Below are 19,207 nucleotides of genomic sequence, written 5' to 3'. Positions count from 1 at the left end.
AGGCGAGTACCGCTAAAAGCCAGTTAGAGAAATGGTTTTCAAATTGCTGTCCATATTGAGCGGTCCAGTCGCGCTTGGAATTATAAATGAATTTTCTAATTCGAATATTTTTCAATATCAGCATGGATTTTTAATAGCTTTTTCCCATTTCTGTATTGTTGGGTTTTCTTTTAATGCGCGTTCGCTACGGTCTTAATAGCAGACTACTTAATGCACTTAACAAATAAATTTCATTAGCGATTGCGTGTAGCATTTTCCAACATGTGTTGATTTGTATATTTTTTTGTTTCATGCATTTCAGTTCTCAATCAAATGAGCGCCAATTTCTTAAAGATTTCATTAGTGGCGCACCAGGTTCGTCCGGTGCTCGTTTGGCTGCTTGGCTGCAACCGGAATCACGCCTCGATCCCAATAAGTGAGTAACCTTGATACACTTGCATTTTGTGAGTGTTTTTTAATCCTTTCTCCTTCTGATGTTTCTTTTCGTAATGCGACTTCCAATCAGATGCGAGTTGAATACAATAACTGAACCGCTGCGTTATGGCTGGCCAACGCAGATTACGGTGACGATACGCGATCAATATGGTGATGCTGTGCTGGTGCCTGAATTGAAGGTAAGTTGGATTTAAACAATTATATGTAAAAAATGGAAACATTAAAATTTTCAAGGACTCGCTCATTGAGTTCAGCAATCTCGATCCGAATGTTGTGTTTCAGCTCTGGAATCGTTATTGGCTTATTTACATAGACTTTACTTAAAAAAAAAAAAACCCCACAAAAAGTAGTCTAGTGGAGTTAGTTCGCATGATTTGGGTGGCCAGTTTATGCCCCGATTACACAAAATTTTTCGACTTGGAAACTTAGATTGGAATAATGCAATGTGTGTAACTGGTGTCTCCATGCGGTTGAAAATAAAGATCGTCTATGTGTATTCTTTTAAGCTCAGGCCACATAAAGTCTTCAATCAGAACAGCTCTTTCATTTTCATCTTCGAAGAAAAACGAGTTAATTACTACTGTGGGCAAGAAGTAAGGTGAATTTGGTTGTAAAATTAAAAATCTTTATTTATTCTTGTAAATCAATGTCATCCCCTTCAAAATAATCCCCTCTCGACGAAATACACTTATGCCAACGATTTTTCCAATTCCCGAAACATGCCAAATAGTCCAGTTCCGGTATAGCCATCAGCACCTTCTTCGATTCAGCTTTTATCTCCTCAATCGACTCGAAACGCGTTCCCCGGAGTGGTCTCTTGAGTTTTGAGAAACGCCAGAAGTCACACGGAGCCATATCAGGCGAATACGGGGAATACGGGGAACGATATGCAGGCAATTTTTGGCGAAATAGTCACGAAGAACGAGTGCAGTGTGAGACGGTGCATTATCGTGATGCAAAAACTAAGAATTGTTGGCCCATAATTCTGGTCTTTTTAGACGAATTGTTTCATGTAAACGACGCATAACGCTCAAATACTCGTAATATTCCTTATTAACAGTTTGGCCAGGTGGAAGGAATTCATAGTGCACCACACCACGAAAATCGAAAAAAACTGTCATCATGACCTTTATTTTTGAACGACTTTGACGTGCTCTTTTCGGTCTGGCCTCGCCTTTAGCACGATATTCGCTTGATTGGTCGGTTGTTTCAGGGTCGTAAGCATAAATCCAAGTCTCATCTCTAGTAATGATGCATTTGAGCTTGTCCTGATAGTCTGAAAGCATTGTTTCACACACATCAACGCGACGACTTTTTTCCAAGAAATTGAGAGTTTTCGGTACCAAACGCGATTTGACTTTTCGCAGGCCCAAATGGTCTTTCCAAATGGTTTTCACAGATCCTTCTGATATTCCGATCATATCAGTAAGGTCTTTAACAGTCAACCGACGATTTTTGAGCACTAACTCCTTCACTTTATTGACGTGTTGGTCATTTGTTGACGTCGATGGTCGTCCGGAGCGCTCCAAGTCATCAACACGTTCTCGACCCTCTTTGAAGTCTTTGTACCACTTATAAACATTTTTCTGCGACATGGTCGAATCACGAAATGCCTTCTGCATGCTAAACGTTTCCGCAGCCGAAATTTCATTCCGCAAACAAAATTTGATGACACTTCTCTGCTCAATCAAATCAGACATTGTAAAAATCGAAAAATGCACTCTTGGTCGTTTGATAAACACAAGCGTAAATATATTACTGATAATGACATTCACATGAAAGTTGGCCCAGATGTTATTAACAGTGCTGCCAATTCATGAAAAAAATAGCTAGAGCGAAATTTTAATCCCGCGAAGTTTGAAAAATAAATTCACCTTACTTTTTGCCCACTGTATTATTCCACCAGTCTAAAAACCACACCAAACAGTTCGGTGCAATAGCAATATTCTCAACGAACGTATAGTTTTTGGTCTACCTGTCCGTTTTCTATCCTCGACAGAACAAGTTTCTTGAAATCTTTTCTCCAACTTTTGAAGTGTTGACTCCTTCGTATGATTGCTTCTACCAAAAAAATTTCGAATTTTGCGTTATGTTGTTCTTAAAGATTGACCATTTGCATAACAAGCTTCAATAATTTTAACGCGTTGTTCTGTGTGAATTATAAATGTGAAATGCCACATTGACAACGAGCATACATGTTATATTGTTTGATCAATACTTTGCGAAATATCGATGACTACAGCCATCTATCGAGAAAATAATGGATTTCTTTTCCCTCAAACTAATATTTGAAGGAAATTGTTTTTTTTTTTCTTATGCCATTTCCTAGCTTTAGAATAATACCATTTATTTTAGCTACGTACATTTGTGTATTTTATTTTGTTAATGTCTACCTTCAGGTTGAAATCAAAGCAATTCCGACCGGCGCTTCTGGCAATGGCAACATAAAAATGAGACGCGGCTCGTATACCGACAACACCTCATATGGTGGCGTATCTCCACCACCGCGTCTAAACTACGAACCGACAATTAAAGAGAAAATGTGTTTTAAAGCCATAACATTTATGAAACCCTACGGCAATTACTCATTTGAAGAGTTGCGCTTTAGCAGTCCCATACAAACGCGCGTCACTGAGACACTCTATGCCCAAGACATGGAAGATGGCACATTCAGCGTTCACTGGACGCCCAACTCAGTTGGCAGTTATTGCCTTACAGTCAACATTGATGGAATTCTCTTAGAGGAAGTATATCGGGTAGAAGTGAAAGAAGGTGGTTTGCCTCCACCCTCCCACAAACAAGCGTTGAAGAAACCACAACCGCCAAATAAGTTGCGTAAATTTTTCACTAAGAATACGGCGGGCTTGCGCATACGCTCACATCCAACATTACAGTCTGAGCAGGTGGGCATTATCAAGCTGAATGGCATTATTTCATTCATTGATGAGATTGAGAACGATGATGGAATATGGCTGCGACTTTCGACAGAGTCTATACGTCAGCATTGTACTACGGGGTGGTATCCGACTGAAGCGTGGTGCTTGCAATATAATCAGCACTTTGGCAAGACATTGTTACATCCAGTCTCTGAGGTGAGTACCACGAGTGTGGTAACAAGCACAGCGGTAACGACTACAAGCACTACCGCTACTGGTACATCCACAACGGATACGTCGGTAGGTGTTGGCACTTCATCTGCTATGTTAGTTGGTGGTGGTAGTGGTGGCGGTAAGTCGATGTCTAAGCTTCGTCATAAAAATTTGCTAGACGACGCTGAGCCACCCGTTTCGCCGGTACCAATTGAATCACCTTCGAAATCGAAATCTACATCACCTAGCAAGAAGATATTCGATTTCTCGCATGGCCGCTTTACACCACCTAAATCGTCGGATGTTTCACACGCTTCGACAAATCCATTTTTGTTTCCGAGTGTTGAAAAGTCCGACTCGGAAGATAGTGAATTACAAAGGGTGTTTGACATGCAATCTTCGACGCAAACCAGTGTCACCTCATCATCCCAACAACATCAGCAACAAGCGCAGCAGTCGCAACAGTCGCAACAACAACAATCTGATATTTTATCTTTACATTCATTACAAAACACAAGCCCTTCACAGATCGGTTCGGCCATTGCGGGCGTTGTTGGCGGTGGAGCTATTAAACTGCAAGCGCTGCAGAAGTGGTTTAAAGGTGACACCTTGGAGGGTGCAGGTTCCGCAGCTGGTAGTGGACCGCTTTCGCCCGCTAAGGAACATCAACGTAAATGCTCCGACGTCACTGAGGTAATGTCCTCGGTGTCGGTACGCGAGTTAGTGCGGGTAATGGGTGGACAGGATGCACGGTGCAATGGAAATAATGCACATGCTCATGGAAGTGTGCCGCAAAGTTCTAGTCCTGTGCAAATACCAGCCGCCGGTAGGGGTTTTGCAGATTCCCCAAGCGCTAGCGTAAAATCAATTGAGACATCAGAGACATCTGGTATACTCAGCTCGCTTACTCAGGATTCGAGTCATTCGCACAAGAGCTCGAAGGAGGAAGAGGGGGGCCAGCTAGAAACTTCTGCAGCCACATTTGATATATCTACAATTCGAGTCACCAGCTTCACACCATCGCAGACGGCAGCATTGCTTTCAACACCAAAACACTCGCCTCGAAAATTGGTAACCAGTCTTCGTCGTACCACATCCCCATCGAACCGTTCCGTTGAATCCACTGCAACGCCTAAGGAACCTGATTTGGCACAACTCGAAGATGATATGAGTATGTTGCAGATTACAACAACCACAACTGGTGGTGGTGTGACCACGCAAGATCAAGTTTTATTTGGCGAGATGAAGACAGCCAGCACTACCGCAAGTACGGACGACTCGAGCCCGCCTATCTGGCCACCACCATTAAATCAAACTGGCGCTTCTTTTAATACAACAACTATCGCACCTAAACCGTCGCCCAGTAAGCATGGTGTAATTGGACCAATCAAGCGCGCTATGCCTCCATCACTTGCCGAGAGTATACGTGCTGTCTTCGCTGCTTTCCTTTGGCACGAGGGACTCGTACACGATGCAATGGCATGTGCCAGTTTTCTGAAGTTTCATCCATCTCTGCCCAAAGAGGGGGCCACAGTTGTGACTAGACGAGATTCGAAGGACAGTCGATTGCAATTGTCTCGCGAGCAAAAGGCACAACAGCGGCACTCTGTGGAGGTGGCAAATGCGGGCACCTACTTGAACATCAGACCGTCAACGTTGGAGACTCTCACAAAAAGCGGAAACTCGTCGTTGAATAATCGTAAACATCGTAAAAATTTGGCAACCTCTTCTGGTACTGGTAACGGTGAGGAATCGGAAGGTGGAGAGAAACAGAAATTACATACACTACCCGAAGTGGTGACTGTGCTGCCACCCGCGCTGCGCTGTCTCGTCTATTTGTGGGAGCAGGTGTGCACAAATTGTGTGCAAGTGATGCAGTCGAATATAGTCGAACGAGAGAAGGCAGGCGGTGGTACTCCGACGCGAGAACCAAGCATCGACGCTAAAGAAAAGCAAGAATCGAGTGAACGTGAGTTAGCGAAGAAGACGCGACGTAAGAAAAAGGATGATGGGTCATGGTGTGAGGTTTGCGAGGTATTTCTACCGATACCCGTGACATATCATATGAGGATCGTACATCCTGGCTGTGGCAAATCGGCTAAAGGCAAGGGGTATAATTCTGTGGGGATTTTCTGCGAAGGATGGGCTGGCAATTGTGGTGAAGGAGGTAAGGGGGCATCTAGTTGGTTCTTGATGTGTGACGAATGTAGAGAAAAATATATGACAGCGAATAAGAATGTAAGCAATGTAAACAGTGCACCGGGCGTGACACTTTCAGGTGAGATAACAATACAATGTGGTTTTAAAGATACATACAAATACAGTACATATCTGAAAATATATTTTTCATAGGTAATGAAATGAATTTATTTGGCGTAAAAACCACTACACTGATCGCGAATTCTGAAATTTATACCACAATGCGAGAGAATGCCTCGTTCTTGCTGGAGCTCTCGTCTAGCGCATCTACTCTGAATACTACAGGGGGTAATGTCGCTGCTGGCATGAACCCACCCAATTTGGGCACATCAAGCAAACGATCACCCCAACAAATGCCCGTTGTGGTCGAACATCAGCACTTCAATATGCCTGATTTGAATAAACCGAGCACTAGTCGTGGTGATTCCGCGCGTAATAGTCGCATCGGCTTGCGGATGAGTGGAAAATTTGGCAGTGAGTAATATAAAGTAACTTTTTCGGAGTTAGAAGTTTAAGTACCAAATTTGAAATGTTTCAGGCTCGACACCGTATCGTAAGAGTTTTGTTGGTAGTTCAGCATCACCAGAACACATTTGGGTAGCACCAGAAACGTTTGCTTGCTTAGAGTCTTTAGGAGTCAAAAATAACGAGGATTTACCCTATGAAATGTTTGGCTTGAATACAACTGACAATGGATTTGAAAGGGTGAGTAGATTTTCTATTGAAACAGGTATGTTCTGTACCTTGAACAACGAAATTTTAAAGACCAATCATAAGACTGATCACCTGCCGCCGTAGCCGAATGGGTTGGTGCGTGACTACCATTTGGAATTCAGAGAGATCGTAGGTTCGATTCTCGGTGAAACACCAAAATGAAGAAAAAGTTTTTTCCAATAGCAGTCGCCTCTCGGCAGGCAATGGCAAACCTCCGAGTGTATTTCTGCCAGGAAAAAGCTCCTTATAAAAATTATCTGCCGTTTGGAGTCGGCTTGAAACTGTAGGTCCCTCCATTTTGTGGAACAACATCAAAACGCACGCCACAAATAGGAGGAATAGCTGGGCCAAACACCCAGAAAGGGTGTACGCACCAATTATATATATAATAAAAAGTATGATGTCCGCGAGCGAAATTCCAATTATATTTTTTGTGGCTGCGGAGATATTTAATTTTCTATATTTGCACAGGACTTGCTCTGAGCAGGGAGGGGTTTAAGACATATTCCAGATTTGAATACGATGTCGTGATACCTGATGGGACATAACAACTTTATAAAATGACTTATGGTACATCGACGTGGTAATGAAGGAACAATTTGAATTTTTGTACGCACTTAGTACAATGTAAGGCATTCATTATATCGAGAAAATGCGGAACACCTTCAAGGAAAAAAGTTATAAAAAATCCACGAAACTTTTTATTATTATTATTAGAAATGTTATATGTTATCTGTATTTTCCATAAACTGGTGGAGTATTGTGGGGCTACAGGCTCTCGGTTTGTGGTAGTATAGGGGTGGTGAATGTAGTTTATCCATCCTTTTCGTTTTGGCGTAGAAATATCGTGTTGTTGCTAATTTCATATCTCTCTTTTCATATGTGGGATCTTTTGTTACCGGTGCTGAGAAGGCTTGTTTCACTGCATCTCATTCCGAATTTCTTTAGCAACTTTACGTTTGCAATTTACTAAAATTTGATAAGCTATATAACTAATATACATACCAAAAATTTTATTAAAAAGGAGATCTTGTAGAATTTTTCCATATATTTGGATAAATGATTTAAGTGGTTCTTGTTAGTGACATCTTTTTACAAAAGTAATAACATAAAAAAGGTGAAAATTCGTTGAAAACTGGTGAAAATGTTAATGTGCTGCTGTATCGGTTTGTCGAGGGGTGTATAAATCATATAGTTGAAGTCAGGAATAAAGGGCAGTAACAAAGTTTCTCCATTCAGATTTGTTTTACGCCAGCCTTGCTTTCGTGTGTTTTGGCGGTTCTAGTCGCTGGCGATTACCACTACACCGTCATTTTGTATACGTAGGAACCAACCCTATTTTCTTTTCCAAATTTCAAAAATTGCCTTTCGAGATGATGTTTATAGGAAAATTTTAAAAATTTATTGAAGATAGAGATTAATGAGGACTTAATTCATTCAAGTATGAGATCATCAGGCACGGTTGCATTTTACGTTTCGCAGCCATAGTGTAAATTGGTTTGACATTAAAATTAAAATTTTTTAACTTTGTGCGTCGCGAATTGTGTGATACATTCCAGATTGGACGTAGAGAGTCGAATGCTGTCAACTTTTGTAAGTTTTTTGATACCCGTCCAGCCATAAATCAAGAATAAATGGAAAATGCCTTATTTTAGTAACAGCGGCTTCTTGCACAAGTGGTATTGCCATGTCGAACTAGGAATGGAAGCTCCGCGCAATCCGACTTCAGCCGCTTGAAAAGTTTTTCATAACAACAACACAAAATTTGTTGAAAAACAGTTTTGACAGTATACACTCTTAACGAGCACTTTATTCTCTCTCCAAGAAGGTTTTCGTGCATTATGCGATTTTCTGCCTCAGTGTAGAGTGTATGCCGAGCACGAGCTTGATCAGCTTACGTGGAACTCGCTTACATTCAAGAGTTTTACGAATCTGTAGTCTTCGCCTCATTGTGTCGAAATGGACAGCTTCTAGTATACTTTTGTCACGAATGCGCCTGCTGCGTCTTTTATTGATGGTGAGAATGAACTTTTATATGACGTCCGCCTTCTTGTTGTTCTTTAAGGGTCTCGGTTGCGATTTATTACAGCTGTTGCCTCAGCTTCCCGTTCTAGATTTTCTATCTAGATAGGTTACAATTTCGAGTGCTGCTTTTACCTCACCATCAGTTGACTACTTATAAGATTTTTGTCATGTAATAGCGTAAGGTAAGAAGTAAAAAGATCTCACCGTTTTTTCGCTTTATTTCGACGATCAAATAAACATAGTTGCAATTATGTAAATGATTCTAAACAGTTTTCTGATTAATTTCCAATTCTTGAACCCTGGTATAAGTACCCGCACACCGGTTCGCCTCGACGATTTATTTGATTTTATTAACATTGTCGACTATGGGCTTCCAGAATGGAGTCATGAGAACCATAGCTGCACGCAATACTGTATTTGTCCCATAAGCAGCAGACATTATTGATTTTTAAATTGTTCTCTTTCGCATGGCTCACTAAAGTCATCTAGTACTTTTTATTTCACCTAATATGTCCAGTAGTGTACAGATCAGCCCTGAAAATTTGCTTGTGGATGGAAATTATTGTGCCTACGTTAATTCCTACTTTCAGCCTCTTTCTGAAATGTCTTACGAATCCTGCGATCCAAATAACTACGAAATAATGACGGGCTCAATGAATACACAGGCAGGAGGCGGCGGTGGATCTAACACGGGTACGTTGTCTAAATTCCATCGAAGTTTTTCGATGGGCCAAGGTTGGGCTATGGCTCAGCAACAGGGTACACTCCAATTGAAAAACCTTGCTGCTAATGCTGACGAAGCGCAGCAAACCAAGGTCGTGTTTCGGCGTCGCAATAATTCCACAAGTGAAAGTGATGGAGCATTACTCATCTGCTATCCTTCGGAGAATTTGCGCCGCCTAGTGCCAGAAAGCATTTTGAACAGCTCCATAGTGCACCCAGCTGTTCAGCGGCTAAATAATATAGAGGGCGGTATGGGTACTGCAAAACCGCTATCAGCCGAACAGCAGGAAAGTAATGACAATAACGAGAGGCTAAAGACGGCCGAATCTGTTGGTGTTAAGACGAAAGAATATGACTATTCTACAGGCAATGTCTGCTTAAGATCAAATGCTGTGCGCGATAAGGATTCATCATCTACACTTCTCGATTTAGAGTTGTCAACACAAGTGAATGTGTTGCTGCAGCGGCCAGCCATGGCGTTCATTACACAAAAACATGATCTGGAAAAATTGCGTTACGCTATGAAGCGCAGTTTACGCATTGCCGCTTGCCGCATTTACTCGCTGCAAGCGCTCAATTGGCTGCTACGTTCGGTGACACAGAGTATCTGTCTGCACGATCTGATGTGGTGGTTCGTTAGTTCGCTGACCATTTCTGCAATTGAGATGATCGATGGAAAGTACGAAGATGTAGAGCCGGCATTGGAGCATCCCGTTACATACACACAGATCAGCGGTCGATTCTCGCATTTAATTACGCAAAACTTGCATATTTTCCTACAGTCTGTTGCCGATCTCACACTGTACTTGCCACTCGGTTCGCCTTTGCAACGCATCGCTATACATTGCTTCGGTATACGTTTTCGCCAAACGGATCATCAATTTTTACACAATTCCCATGTATTCGGTAATATTTCGAAGATACTCTCCAAATCTGATGAGCAAGATGATGTTATGGCAGTATCAAACATGGGCGCGGCTGGTGCGGTAGCAGCGGAGAATGTCAGTTCCACGGGCATGCATGATGTGGAACACAATTTCCAGAGTGTTAGTGGCGTGACAGTGGGAGTTGCAGGTAGCGTGCCGGCAGGTGCTAAAATTATATGCTATTCTGATTTGAATGGGATGTTTGAAGTAACTGTGTCATCGCGTCAAGCCATGGCCGAATCGTTGACTGACAACTCGACCGAGACCTTCTGGGAGAGTGATGAGGAAGATCGCAACAAATGCAAGATCATTGAGGTATCGATGAATAAGTTGACGTACACATGTAAAGTGGTTTTGGTGCACATAGATAATAGTCGGGACATACAGGTGAGTGATGTACTAAACTTTTTGTTAAAATGGACTTTTAGTATACTATAGTACGAAATCTTTAAAAGCTGAAACTTCGATAAATGAGGCAAAGCTTTTCCTTTAACTTATCAAATGTTTCTGTATTTTATGTTCGCCTTTAAATCTCCCTAAAGCTTTCTCTTCCCACTTTGTTTAATCTTGCGACGAAATATTTCCAATTTGTATATTTTTCCTTTTAGAATAAAGTTCTAAATGTGGTATTTTATGCTGGCCAATCGCTGGGTGATACAAATCTAATAAAATCCGTGGATGTTGATCCTAAAGCGTGCGCCTGGATCTCCGCGAAGATCACGAACGAGTCTTACACACATTTCCGCTTGGAGTTTCATGGTCCGGAGAACACTTTGCGTGTGCGACAAATCAAATTACTTGGCCTTCCGAGTGTTATGAGTGGATTGGATGAGCAACTTAACGAGCAATACGGTGAATTTCAAGCGGCAATTGGTATCAGTGGCAATGGTGGCATGGGGCCAGGACATATACAGTCACTCAAATCTAATCTGAAACTTACTAATGCTGTACGAATACAACAACAAATCTGTGAGTCCGAAACGTTACGTGTCTTCCGGTTAATAACAGGTCAGTTCTTATTGTAGAATATTATGAAGAGTTTTACAAAATTTACCACTTTCGATTACAGGTCAAGTCTTTGGTAAATTGATCAGCACTGTGGTCCCAGATGCAGGCCATCAATCCATACTTGGCATGGATTCTAGCGGTAATTCGATGCTCGCCGATTCGCTGGACTTGCGCGAACACATGGTCGGTATACTCTTCTCGCGCAGCAAACTCTCGCATTTGCAAAAGCAGGTGATCGTGCATATTGTGCACGCAATAAAGAAGGAAGCACATCGCGCTAAAGAAGATTGGGAAATAGTGAATCTGGCGAATTGTTTCAAGGACGCACATGCCAACACCACATCTGCCACCTCAACGGGCGAACCGAAGAGTGAGTCTAGTTCAGAACGTTATCGAGCGCCGGACACCTACTGTTTCGAGATGTTGAGCATGGTGTTGGCGCTCTCTGGTAGTGTTGTAGGCCGTTCATATCTTTCACACCAATATGGGCTGCTTAAAGATCTGTTGACGCTGCTGCACACAGGCAGTGATCGTGTCCAGCGTCAGGTAACTGCGCTACTGCGACGTATATTGCCTGAAATTTCGCCAGAGGGTTTTGCCGAGTTGATGGGCGTACAGCGTTTGCCGCCGGCGGATTATAATATTGCGCACCAGAATGCCGCTGATTTTGATATGAATCGCTTGGGTTTGCTGGATATATTTTTGGCTGTAATAGCTAAGGCTTTGCAACTGCAAGTCAAAGTCAAGTCCCCTTCGATGAAACCGAGTCTCGAGAAGACACCGGCTTTTGTACGTCTATGCAATTCGCTTGATTTATCGGTGCACCTTCTGAAACCGACGCAGAAACCAAAGTTGAATGCTGAGTGTGAGCAGAATAGTGGAAATGCTGACGCTATTGAATACGCCGGGAAAACACACCCATTTCGTTTTGATCAACAAGTGGAATCCGGTGAATATGAGCTAGGTCGCTCAACGTTGAAGATAAGTAAGAAGGACAACAAGAAAAATCTTAATCAGCGTTGGTTCTTGAATGGTTCAATCTCAACTAAGCAGGCGGAAAGCATCATTAGTCTAGTGCGTGATTTGGCTAGCGTAAGTGATGAATATTTTATTAATGCTGGTTTTTCATGTAGAAATGAACTTTTACTTTTCTCTAGGGTAAATTGAGCGAAAAATGGTCTCAGATCACCAAGGCTGCCATTGCTGAGTCGGTGTTGAATTTAACTCGTTTGGATGAAATTTTTCGCAGTCCAGAATATTGCATCAAGACGTCCACTCTGTGGCTAGCGCTTGCTAGTCTTTGTGTACTCGATCGTGACCATGTAGAGAAGCTATCGTCGGGTCAGTGGTCAAAGGTTTCCGATACCCGTCCCATGTGTACAAATCATGATGATGGCGAAACTGCTGCCATTATCCAGTGCGAGACTTGTGGCTCTTTGTGTGGCGATTGTGATCGATTCTTGCATTTAAATCGGAAAACAAGAATGCATAAGCGAACGGTTAGTAAAAATAGGGGAAAGGACGATATTCAATTAAAATTTAAGAGACAAATTCAGAGGAATTGCCATGGGTAAGCGCCAACTACTATTTCTAGAGCGTCGTTGATATCATCTAGGCTTATGGAAGACGGTTGTTTCGACATAGCTCCGATGAGTGGTGTTAGATGAGTTGGTTTAAGCAGGCATTTGAAGAGATGGCTTGTGACATTCGTGGTACTGGATATGCGTGTGCCGGGTAAATATAGAGTATAACGTGGTCAATTTTGGATACTCTGGAGTTTAACCTTTAAAGCAGCTGAAGCTTTTGGTCTAGAATAGGTGGTGATTGGCCTCCTAAGACGAGATATGACTTCTGACATACCTGGAAGTCCCTTGTTAGGTGAAAGCACCGGCGTAGAGCGTGACGTTGGCGGTTGTGCATGTCTGTTGGTGAGAACTGCACGGAACACATACCCTTTGGCTTACTCTTTATATGCCGTAAGCCAAAAGCAGGTATTAAGATAGTTCAATCCATTGCACTGAGAAAACATAGTTTAAAATTCAGGTCCGGGGTTAGGCTCGATGCCCAGATCAGAAGTATTTGAGCAACTTCCCGAGACAAAGGATGGAAGGTGGGGCTCACCTGAATTTCCTGAATATGTGAACAGTTCTTACCAAACACCACCTAAAACACACTCTCTTATGCCAACTCAACTTATACGTATTTCTTTAAAGCCCCAAAAACAGCATGTTGCCATTAATTATAATTAATTATGAGAACAGTTGTCAGTCCCAACAACCTAAATAGTAGTGCTGATATACAAAAAAAATTTGTGGATTGTGGGACATAGAATTCGTGCAATTCTCTCATTCCTTACATAACTATTATGCTATATTCGTACTTCAGTAACTACCCATACATTCCATTCCAATACTAGGTTTGTAAAGAAGAAGAAGAAGCCATACGCGTCGAGCTGCATGAGTCCTGTGGCCGCACTAAGCTTTTCTGGCTACTGGCTTTGGCTGATTCGAAGACCCTGAAAGCGATGGTCGAATTCCGCGATGGCAGCCACACTATAATATCCGGACCCCAAGAGGCAGTGGGTCGTTGTCGTTTCTGTGGCATTACTGGAAATTCGGGCCTGCTTGAAATTGGCAACGTTTGTGCCGATGCGCAGTGCCAAGAACATGCGGCCAATTCGTGTATGAAGGTTAAATCGTGCGATCATCCATGCGGCGGTGTTGCCAACGAGAAGAAATGCTTGCCTTGTCTGCAACATATATGCCATGCACGTGAAAATAAAATCGCCGAAGAGTTGCATGAGCCAAAGTTGACGCAGGATGCGGACGATATGTGCATGATATGTTTTGTGGAAGCGCTCTCATGCGCGCCATCCGTACAGGTGGGCATGAGGGAAATGTAATTTAATTTATTTAATCATAACAAACATTTCGTTTTTTTTTTTTGAATATTTAGCTCGAATGTGGCCACGTTTTCCACTACCACTGCTGCAAAGCTGTGTTGGAAAAGCGCTGGATTGGACCACGCATCACATTTGGATTCTCTTTATGCCCCATTTGCAAAGCAGACATACAACACAATCTGCTCGCTGATATTTTGGAGCCAATTAACTCACTTAAACAGGATGTCAAACGCAAAGCACTGATGCGGTAAAAATGAAATAATATAGAACAATTTATATATTATAACGTGAACTAATTTGTTTCAGTCTCAAATATGAGGGCATCGTCAAGGATACCGACTCCAAGGATGTCACCAACTTGGCTATGGATCGTTATGCCTACTATGTGTGCTTCAAATGCCAGAAGGCTTACTATGGCGGTGAAGCGCGTTGCGATGCCGAAATCGGTGAAAAATTTGATCCTGAAGAGCTTGTCTGTGGTGGCTGTTCGGATGTCGCTCGTGCCCAAATGTGTCCCAAACACGGCACTGATTTCCTGGAGTATAAATGTCGTTACTGTTGCTCTGTCGCGGTGTTTTTCTGTTTCGGCACTACACACTTTTGCGACACGTGTCACGATGATTTTCAACGTCTCACAAATATACCGAAAACCAAATTGCCCCAATGTCCGGCGGGCCCAAAGGCTAAACAACTAATGGGCGATGAGTGTCCATTGCATGTCATACATCCTGCTACTGGCGAGGAGTTCGCGCTGGGGTGTGGCGTGTGTCGTAATGCGCAAACGTTTTAGCATGATGCTTTTGGGGTGGAGGCAGGCGGTTTAATGCCGCTCGAGGAGTGGATAGAAGTAGAAATGTTAGATTTGGACAATGAACGCAGTTTTGAGGTGGTACTACGGGCTGACGAACGAGATGAACGCGAGGGGAATCGCTATGAATAAAATTTTAAGAGATTTGTAGAATTTTGTTTTTACATATGTACGTAGAGTATTTTACTTTGATCTCGAAATTCGAATTTTATAATTAATCTGAATGTTAGCGTTAAATTAAGAATTGCATACAAACACACGTAAATACTCACATACATACATACATACATATATTTAAATTATGTTGCACTTAAAGTACTCACTTGTGAACGTGCAACATTGCAATATTAATTGTGCTAAAATACCACTAAGTATATACTCTTACACATACTTATTATATTCGTATTTACACATACATATACTAGTACATGCATATATAACAATACTCGCATTTCAAATGGGAAAATAGTTTATCAAAATTTTAATAAAATTAATATAAATAAAGGCATCTACTATTCATTTTAAAATTTGCACCCAAACGATATGAAAATGAAATATGAGTTTTACATTCTTCGGAGAATTAACAAAGTGCGATTCAATGCAAAGTGGTGTTAACTTCCAACTAAACTGGAATTCAGCCAAATCTGCTTTTGCATAAAGTTTTGAAGTCTTATTCCCGACAATAAGCAGTTCCAATATTCTAACATTTCGCATAAGTAAGTAATATGGATGGTTCCATATGTAGAAGTCCACGCAAGTGGGGAAAGTTACTGATCGCCATTCACTTGGGAGTAGCCAGGACGATTCTTCTGCATATGGTTCAAGCAGCTCACAACTCCCGGGATTAGCCCAAGTATCCTCTGGGTAGCTTCCGAACACCCGTTCGGGAGTGAGCTAACGTGAGAAAGCGAAACATTCCAGGATAGCTGGTTGGTTAGCCTAGATTTGGGACCCGCTACTTAAAATCCCACCCTCCAATGAAAACACACAAAACCTCGGATGAAAACTTCCAACACTGATGACGACCCCTGCAAACGAACTAAGGACTATGATTTGAGGGCATGCACCTGGAATGTCCGGTCCCTTAATGGGGGAGGTGCCTCTGCCCGGCTGGTTGATGTCCTCGTGAGTGTAAAGGCTGACATCACTGCCATCCAAGAGATGCGATGAATGGGGCAAGGTAAGAAAAACATAGGACCTTGCGACGTCTACTACAGCTGCCATGTAAAGGAGCGCAAATTCGGTGTCGGATTTGTTGTGGGAGAGAGACTTCGTCGCCAAGTACTGTCGTTCACTCCGATGTACGAGCGTCTCGCAATACTCCGCATTAAAGCGCGATTTTTTAACATCTCGCTTATTTGCGTCCACGCCCCAACGGAAGAGAAGGACGATGCGACCAAAGATTCCTACTTTGACAATCAAGTTTTATCATTTGAACGGGCTGTTTAATCGTGTAACTTGCCATGATGATTTGGCATAAACAACTGAATAATAAACAAAAGATTTGACAGATGTCACCAAACAAAATGGCTGCCACAGGGCGCCAAAAAACGGCCCGCGCCAATTGAAAAACCCTATAGATTCGCCTGGAATGAAAGCATCGCCGCATACCTATAAACAAAAACACAGATGTTCTTGTCGGGAAAACAAGTTTTATATTTCTTTGTGTATAAAGAGATTTTTGTTGGTTGTGAAATATATCACAAAATTAATGATTATTGAAGAGAAAGAGGGCGTTAATAGAATTTATGGTAGTCGCAGACGGTGGGTGTAACTACAACTTCGAGATCGACCTTTTCTATACTCTTTACCGCTTGTATCGAGAAGATAAGCTGATTCCATCAAAATCGCTGAAAGCCAGTTAAAGGTCTGATGTTGGCTACACCTTCTGAATCCCTTTTTCGATGGGCTATATATAGTATTATATATATATACATATATATATATATACCTATATATTAGGGCGGGTCGATTTAAAAATCGCACATTGCTCTGTGAAAATCGTATTCTAGGGATCAAAATAAGAAACTTTGCCGAAGGAACCATACCTCTAAAACGAATTCTGATGTCCCCCAATTTAAAAATATCCCCATTTTTGGCCTTTACATGAAAAAATCGGCTAAATGGCTATGTTTTTTCTTTATTTTTATTTATTTATTGGGAGGTTGAATTAGTTTTAAAGGTTTTTTTCGAAGATTTGGGGCTTTATTGTGAAAAAACGGTACAAAATATTTTATTCGAAGTATTGGCCATCGCTAGCTACAACTTTCGCCCATCTTTCGGGCAATTTCCGGATGCCGTTTCTCCAAAATTCTGGCCGCTGCTTGGCTATCCATAACTCAACCCATATTTTGGTAGCCTCGTACGAGGAGAACCGCTGGTCCGCCAAATCGAGACTCATATGCCGGAACAAATGATAATCGGAGGGAGCTATGTCTGGACTATACGGCGGGTGGGGTAACACTTCCCAGCCAAGCGTTCAAAGGTATGTTTTGACAGGTTGAGCAACATGCGGCCGAGCGTTGTCATGTTGCAAAATAACCTTGTCGTGCCTTTTTACCGTTTCCGGCCGTTTTTCTTTCAATGCCCGGCTTAAACGCATCAATTGCAGTCGGTAACGATCCCCCGTGATTGTTTCGCCCGCTTGGAGCAGCTCAAAATATACGACGCCGACCTGATCCCACCAAATGCAGAGAATGATTTTCTTGACGTGAATATTCTGCTTGGACGTCGACGTTGATGCGTGGCCGGGCAAACCCCATGATTTTTTGCGTTTTGGGTTATCGTAGTCGATCCATTTTTCGTCGCCAGTCACCACCCGATGCAAAAAACCCTTCCGATTTTGTCGCTCGATCAGCAATTCGCACGTAAAAAGTCGCCGTTCGACGTCGCGCAGCTTCAACTCGTACGGGACCCAATGTCCTTGCTTTTGGATCATTCCCATTGCTTTTAGACGCTTGCAAACGGTTGATTTATCAACGCCCAATGATTCAGCAAGCTCTTCTTGGGTTTGGCACGAGTCCTCGTTTACCAATTCCCCCAATTCCGCGTCCTCGAACTTTTTGGGCTGGCCAAGACGCTCCTTGTCTTCGGTGTGAAAATCACCACTTTTGAATCGTCGAAACCAGTACTCACATGTTGAAATCGACGGAGTATGGTCTGGGTAGGCCTCCTGCAGCAATTCACGGGCTTGAGCTGTATTTTTTTTCAAATTGAAGCAGAAAAGCAAAGCTTCCCGCAAATTGCGTTTCGACGGCACGAAAGTTGACATACTCGGAGCACGAAAACACTGCGTTGTTTATACTTCAGCGAAATGACAGATACTGATAAACAAAGCCTAGGGATGAGGCTTTGTCATGAATATATATTCAGTATTGCCAACGCGATAAAGTGATAAATAGCGCCATCTGTGTGTCACCTTTAAAACTAATTCAACCTCCCAATATAATAATATTTATTATTTATTTATAATAATATCTATTTTTTCTCTTAAGAAATTTATTTAATCAGAACATATGTAAATGAAAAAATTAATTTAAGTGAGTTATAGAAAAGAAACTAAAAAGTTCGACCCAAATTGGGGGACATCAGAATTTGTTTTAGAGGTATGGTTCCTTCGGCAAAGTTTCTTATTTTGATCCCTACTTTACTCTAGGGTAAATTGAGCGAAAAATGGTCTCAGATCACCAAGGCTGCCATTGCTGAGTCGGTGTTGAATTTAACTCGTTTGGATGAAATTTTTCGCAGTCCAGAATATTGCATCAAGACGTCTACTCTGTGGCTAGCACTTGCTAGTCTTTGTGTACTCGAATATGATTTTCACAGAGCAATGGGCGATTTTTTTGCCTCCCCACAAATCGACCCGGCCTAATATATACATATACATATAAATATTTGGCGCGTACACCCTTTTTGGGTGTTTGGTCGAGCTTTTCCTCCTGCCGGCTCCGAACGGCAGATGAGTTTTTATGAGAAGCTTTTTCATGGCAGAAACACTCTCGGAAGTTTGCCTGCCGAGGAGGGGCGATCGCCATTAAGAAATACTTTTTTATCAGTTGCTGTTTCTTGCACTAATAATTGAACTTGCGCACCTCCGAATGGTAGTCATACACCAACACATTCGACTACGGCGATCCTATGGACTGGTGTGCTTTATTAAACTAATCCAAAATCTCTTCAGCGATTATCGCCCCAGTCTAGAAGTACATGAAATAAAAACAATTATTTTTGGCTTTCCAGTTTGTGCCAACAATTTAATAAGTTCTTATCACTTTATTTCAATCTTTTTTCTATTCAGTTGTTCTATTGTTGATTAAAGTGAAATTTACAATTAACACAATTGCATACAAATAGAAATTGAATAGTAATGTGTGATACC

At 42.0% G+C, this 19,207-nt stretch overlaps 1 protein-coding gene across 1 annotated transcript; it reads left to right on the top strand.

The window, feature by feature from the left end:
• Positions 1 to 290: 290 nt before the first annotated feature.
• On the top strand, positions 291 to 15,331 carry LOC128858449 (E3 ubiquitin-protein ligase highwire-like). Its single transcript, XM_054094740.1, has 12 exons — positions 291 to 415; positions 506 to 614; positions 2,835 to 5,802; positions 5,877 to 6,197; positions 6,262 to 6,428; positions 9,053 to 10,498; positions 10,720 to 11,119; positions 11,181 to 12,211; positions 12,277 to 12,618; positions 13,536 to 14,000; positions 14,075 to 14,268; positions 14,328 to 15,331. Exons 1-12 carry the CDS (start codon positions 291 to 293, stop codon positions 14,809 to 14,811), a joined length of 8,052 nt encoding a protein of 2,683 aa, XP_053950715.1. The 3' UTR covers positions 14,812 to 15,331.
• The last annotated feature ends 3,876 nt before the right edge of the window (positions 15,332 to 19,207 follow it).

The sequence above is a fragment of the Anastrepha ludens genome, chromosome 3 (assembly GCF_028408465.1).
Source record: "Anastrepha ludens isolate Willacy chromosome 3, idAnaLude1.1, whole genome shotgun sequence".
Taxonomy (NCBI): Eukaryota; Metazoa; Arthropoda; class Insecta; order Diptera; family Tephritidae; genus Anastrepha; species Anastrepha ludens.
This window is presented reverse-complemented; position numbering and strand designations above follow the sequence as displayed.